The sequence below is a fragment of the Aphelocoma coerulescens genome, chromosome 20, assembly GCF_041296385.1.
Source record: "Aphelocoma coerulescens isolate FSJ_1873_10779 chromosome 20, UR_Acoe_1.0, whole genome shotgun sequence".
Lineage (NCBI taxonomy): Eukaryota > Metazoa > Chordata > Aves > Passeriformes > Corvidae > Aphelocoma > Aphelocoma coerulescens.
In genome coordinates this window covers 7,496,281-7,502,280 of record NC_091033.1, presented here as the reverse complement: position 1 = coordinate 7,502,280, position 6,000 = coordinate 7,496,281, and the positions used below count along the sequence as shown (strand labels likewise).

The 6,000-nt window shown below is 39.8% G+C and overlaps 1 protein-coding gene across 5 annotated transcripts in view; it reads left to right on the top strand.

Moving 5' to 3' along the window:
- The first annotated feature begins 555 nt into the window (after positions 1–555).
- The window catches only part of ZMYND8 (zinc finger MYND-type containing 8), a 49,791-nt gene continuing 44,346 nt past the window's right edge, over positions 556–6,000 (top strand). For 4 of the 5 annotated variants that reach the window (XM_069033805.1, XM_069033802.1, XM_069033807.1 and 1 more), the window contains exon 1: positions 556–640. In XM_069033805.1, the coding sequence (XP_068889906.1) occupies positions 627–640 (14 nt within the window). In that variant the 5' untranslated portion in view covers positions 556–626. Of the gene's footprint in view, positions 641–1,640; positions 1,725–6,000 lie in introns of all 5 variants that reach the window. The other variant, XM_069033803.1, reaches the window with a different exon arrangement.

Genomic DNA, 6,000 nt, shown 5'->3' with positions numbered 1-6,000 from the left:
CAGGTACATGGTTGCTCTGCTGTGTGTTCATGTATTTAAATTCTGGAGCAGGAGAATCCTTCTCTGAATTCTGAGTTACTAATTTCAGCCCCTCCGGTGCACGTGCACTTTCGGTAAGTTTTGCTCTCTGTATGTGGCCTGCAGAGCACCAGCAAAGCGAATTTCGCTTTCCGTGCAAACAAAAGAACAGCTCTTGCGACCTGGGCGAACTCTGCCTCCTTCGGGTTTAGAACACCCAGATGCCTTCAATAACGGCATGCTGGGGCACATTTGCTCAGGCAGGCGGTCTGCGGCCGCTTCCCCGAGCAGGGCAGTGCGTGCCTTTGGCCGGGAGAGCGCAGGGCTGGGGCGGCAGCGGCGATGGCGAGCGGAGCCGGGCCTAGCGCGCCGGCCTGCTCCGAGCCCGGGATGGCTCCTGCTCCCGGAGCCGCACAAAGATAATCGCTCAGGAAGTGTCTCAGCCAATCCCCTGGCGCTTTACATGCGGATTTGCCGGGGCAGCCAATCCGGGGGCGGCTTTCATGGGGAAGACAGATCATCAAGCCCAAGTGCCAAGCCCTCCCTGCCCGAGTACTGAGAGTCTGTCCTCCATGTTTTATAAGTATTGACATAACACTGTGTTAACAATGCATCCACAGAGGTAAGCCTTGCTTTTTACATTGCTTTTTCTCTAAGACCTATGAGTTGTGGGTTGAGAGTGTGATTCTCTGTGATTTCTCGTGCAAAACTCACACCACAGCACTTATATTAAGTTGGAACTGTTTAAATTTGCTTTCTTGGGTCACATGGTTAGTAGCCATTAGCCACAGCTTTATTTTACAGTCTGGCAAAGCCTTGGCATGCCTACTTCTGCACAGGAGGATGGTGGTTTTAGAGTTTATCAAGATCCTGGTATTCCAAAGGAGGTTTCTGTCTCTGAGCAGTTTGCCAGCACTATTGTCTGTTGTGTCACATGCCTGCTGGAGAGAAAATGGAAGCTAGGGAGCAGATGCATTTAACTGCCCTACAGGGAGTCAAGCAGGGATAATGGCAGACAGAAGAACAGGCAAGTTTACCTTTCTAAACAGTGAATGGAACAGCTAAGATAAGTTATCTCTGAGAAAATATGGGATTTTTTAAAACCTAGACATCAGCAAAAAGTGCTAATGGCAGATTGTAGATATTGGGCCTAGGTGGTGGTGTGCTGTTGCATCATGTTTTTTATGCAGGTTATCTTAACTTAAAATGATTATTGAACCTTTTTTCTTGCAGGAGTAATTAATACAACGCTTTTCTCTTTCTGAGGGACAATGTATGGTTAATATTTCGTTCCTTTAAAAGGGAGTTTTTATGCTGCAGATTTTGGAAATGGGGTGCTGCCCAGTAAAACGCAGCAGTGCATCTGTTTACAAATCTGATGCTTTATGGAAAATGTTTTTGAACTGTTAGCTTTCTTGTTTTGCATAGTTCAAATAAACTAATGTAACTTTTATCTGTGCCTTTTTGTTTTACATTGTATCAGACACTGTTCTGTGTTGTGGAGTCCAGAAGATATAAAATCATGTGTGGTTCATGACAGTAGTACATGTTATTCATTCTTAGGGTTTTTTTTCCTTTTATTTTTTTTAATGTTTGCTTTAATGCTACGTAATTATTTCAAGAAATTCCTTTTTGATCAATTCCCAAATCTGCCAGCCTGTTGTATCTTCTTAACTGGGAAAATGAGATGGGTGCTTGAACAGTTGGTAAGTAAGCAGCATGCTGCTCTCTGAACATTTTTAATAGTTTTCCAAACATTTTGTTTTTACTGGGTCAGTTAGTGCAGTAGATGAAGTGATGTTAGTGGTTAGTCATATAAAAGATCAGATTTGCTTAGCATCCATTTTAAGGGACTTGTAAGCTGCTCTGTTTGAATGCACTGTTTTTCTGATAATTTGTCTCTAAATTTTGAAGCTTGTACTTCCTGTTTACCTCAGGCCAGTGAAAAATATTCTACTTACTGTTTGTTCATAGATCATTAATTACCATGTTTGCAGGGTAAAGCGCGTTTTCACTGTTCTTGGGCTTTTCGGGTGTGATGAAAGTGCTAGTGCTCAGCATTGAAGTGACCTTATGAAGTAAAGTAAATAACACTTAATGAGCATATGTTTCTGATACTATACAAAGTGTAACCTCAGACAAACTTGCTTGGTTTATAACTAATTTAGAAACATTTTGTGCTCTTTATAAAGATTTTAATTGTAGCGCCTGCATGCTTGTTTGAACAAGCTGTTTTTCAGTGATCACCAGGGCTGTTACAAAAGCAGAGGAAGGATGCTCTTTTATGCTTTTTATGTAATTTTTGCACTTGTTTTAACAGTCCATACACATTCATTATTTTAGGAAAGAACTGAAAGCTAGTGTGGCTTTGCAAATGACTGTGCTGAGGCACAGTGCATGCAAACTTTCATAGACCCTTGCCATGTATTTGGTAACGTTCTTTAACATAGCAATTTACTTCTGGTTACTTGTTTACCCGTGTGAGTATCTTACTTTGAATATCTCACTTTGGTTAAAAGCTTTCCTCTCTCTTCCCCCCCACCCCCCCACCCCAATCCCCTAGGATTAGATTATAAGAATGTCTAGTTCAATTTGAAACCTGAAATACTGCTGGGGTACCACTAAATTTCATGCTGTAGCATTTTTGTATGCAATTTTACTGCATTTTTCAGCATACATGAAAGTGCTGACACAGCTAAGAAGTTATTCTGGCTTTTGTTCTTCAGTTGCTAAAAAACAGAAATTACATTTGGGCACAATTTTCTGTATAGTAGTTTATACATGTTAGCAGTTTACTTTCAGCCTTTAAGAGTGAACAACATAATATTTGTTTAATACGAGGAAGCAGGGGTAAGTGATCTGCAATCAGAAAGCTTGTATTAAAATGGCTCCCACAGGTTTTGTTAGACCAGGATCTGTTTCAAATCTGCACCTCCAGACACGCTGCTGACAGTGAAGTGCATTTGTGTGAGCTGCCCTCGTGCGTATAATGAAACGGAGCATCGTGAGTCTGTTAAAGTTCACTATTTTCAATCACTTGAGTATAATTCTTTTATAGTTCACAAAAAACAAATGTCTGCATTGCAGCAAGATGTCTGAGGCAAGGTAGAGACAGCAGCGTTGTGCCTCGGCTCAGCCCAATGGCGCTGCTCCGCCAGCGCCGGAGCCAATTGCCGCAGCAGGCAGGTTAAAGATTGACAATTGCAGTGGCAAGGCTGAGAAAGGCCTTCTGGAAATTTCTGCCATCTTTGTTCCATCTAAGTAAAGTAAATTCAGCCAAGCTGAAGAATTTCATATATATACATTTTTGGTGCTTTGTCACTCACTTCCCTAGGTTGCATAATAAGCAGCACTCTACTGTTTTTTCTGTTCAGGACAGATGGAATGTGGGGTTTTGTTTAAGTGACAGATGCAGGGAAAAAGCACGTATGCTTTCTCCCCAAGATTTTGCTGGCCTGGATCTTGTTACTATCACAATTAGGCAGGACATGTATGAAGCAATGCAGCTGAGGTTTATTCAGCTTGGAGCAAATGGCCATTATTCTGATTATAACTAGCAGTTAATCGTATAATTGCACTGTAAGTTTTCTGGCTACTAGAGAGTAATTTGAATTGCCCAGGATGAATATGATTAGCCATTATTATTTAGTGCCAACATCCAGTTACTTTTGTAATTAACTGGACAAAGAATGGAGTGGGGGGGAAAACAAAGGAGCGATCTGGATTATAAATCATGTTGAAAACAGTAGCTTTTTAAAAGCTGCATGCCTTTTTCATTCTTTGCAGGCAAACTGTTTTACTTGGAAGCTAAATAGTGCTAGGGAAAAGCTGAGTAATTCCTTTAAACAAATGACACTACTTAACATATTGGGAATGAAAAAAATGCAGAGTATAAACCACTCCAAATGTAACAGTCACCCCCCCTCACAGTAGGTAGGAGTATTGAAATGTAGCAGAAAACCTACGTTGCTACTAAGGGAGCATGTAATAAAAGGAACTTCATGCTCAAAAAGCATAAATAGATAGATTACATTACAAATTTAGCCCTTCATATCAGTGTCCACAGACTTCAACTGGCTCATCTTCCTGAGCTGTCTTCCATTTTGATATCGCTTTTGCTTGAGATTTTTGCTGTTGTTTTGTTTCTGGTTTTGTTGGTTTGTTTCTCCCGTTTTGCTTTGTTTTCCCGTGTATTGTGTTGTATCACTTTTCAGCTACTGGCCCTGTGGATCCAGTAGCTGAAAAGTGATAGGTTGTGGTCAGTTTTCCATAGTGGTGGTACCACTCCAGCATAATTGGTTAAAGGGAGATAAATCTCAGTAAAAGCTCTCTTCTCTGTCTGGAATTCAGGGTATTAATTTGAATTTCCTAAAAATCTTGAAAGTTGAACAAAACCTTTGCCCATGTAAGATGGAGTAGACAGCAATTTTCAGATTTTGTTATTTGTGGATCCCCAGTATTTTTCCCATGGGCACATGAATCCCATTAGAGTGACTTTAAGCCTGTTAGACTAGGTTTGATATACTTGGTTATTGTCTGAAACCCCTTTGTGCACAGTACAGCTGGCTTTGAGGGGTCTGCAGACTGGAAACCATCATAGTAGGCCATCAAGCTTGGCCCTTTAAGTTGTATTTAGAAAGTATTTAAAATACATTTGTTAATAAATATGACTTGTGTTCATGGGCTAAAGACTAATTTGGCCGTAGCTACATAGGAAGTGAGTTTCATGTATTTGGTAGTTGTCTGTCATTCTTATTTTAACCCTTTATTGCCCATTGTCAGAGCATCTGTGTTTCAGGATGCTGTAACAGGATATTTACATTCCTAATTCAGCTGATATAAACCTTTACTTTCAAGCATGATTGTTCTCAAATTATATTTGTAGCATCTGAAATCTGTAGCTATTTGGTTGCCTTGCTTGGGCCTCAGCTGTATAGTTTATAGACTTAAAGATGACTGTGTAACACCAAGGATCCCCCTCCCTCCCCTGATTTTTCCCTTTTGTGCAGCTATTTTGAATGGACACTGAATAAGAGTAAGGTTTTAAAAAGAACCGAAATGTTCTTTAAATGAAAAATGGAGTTACTTTGCTTGTTATCACAGGTAACCAGCTTAAACATTGCTGTACATAGATATCTGAACGTGCCTTTTGTGTATGTTAATTACTTAATACAAAGTGTTATTTATTTAATACATATGGAGCATTTTGCAGGGAATTCTGTGAAAGGAAATGTAAAATACGAGGTGCTCACACTGGAGGGTGAAGCTAAAATTGAGTGATTTCCTTAGTAACCTGTGACTTCACAAATCTCCCTATCTTGTGCCTTTTTAGTTAAACGTTCGGATGTCAGGTGTCCTTTGGTCCTTCTTTACCATTTCTGATATTTAGATGCTGGCTTTGGATCTTGCCCTGCTGTGTAAACAGGAGCTGCTGGTATTGAACAAAGTGCTACCATTTTAGCTCCAGAGCAGGAGTGAGGCAGTGCAGTGCTGGCAGACGCCATTTTAAGAGCCCTGCATAAATAGCATAGCTACCGATGAGTAAGAGACTGTTATAGGTGAGTGCTCATACAAAGCTGCTATTTATTCAGCAATGGCATGCAAATAGTGTTTTTTGTTTTAAAATTTTTATTGAATGCAGTTTTTTGAAATCATTATTTAGAATTGCTGCTCACAAATGTGATGCATGAGAGGCAGGAATTGTCTTAAAGATGAAATTCAGTTTTAGTGCTTATAGTCTTTAATCATTTTTTTTGGTTTTGTTTTCTGTTAATTAAAAGGAAAAATGAATTCCAGAAATATGTAGTTCTTGATCTGAAATTCGTGTGTTATTCCCTAATGTAGATCTAGATTGTATATGTGGGCATTAGCTGTTTCGAATGGTTTTCCATATCTGTCAGTTTTTCTTGGTTAAATGTCAAGGTGCAGTAGTTCATCTACAACTTTTAATTGCTCTTTGTAGTTACTATGGGTTAAAACATC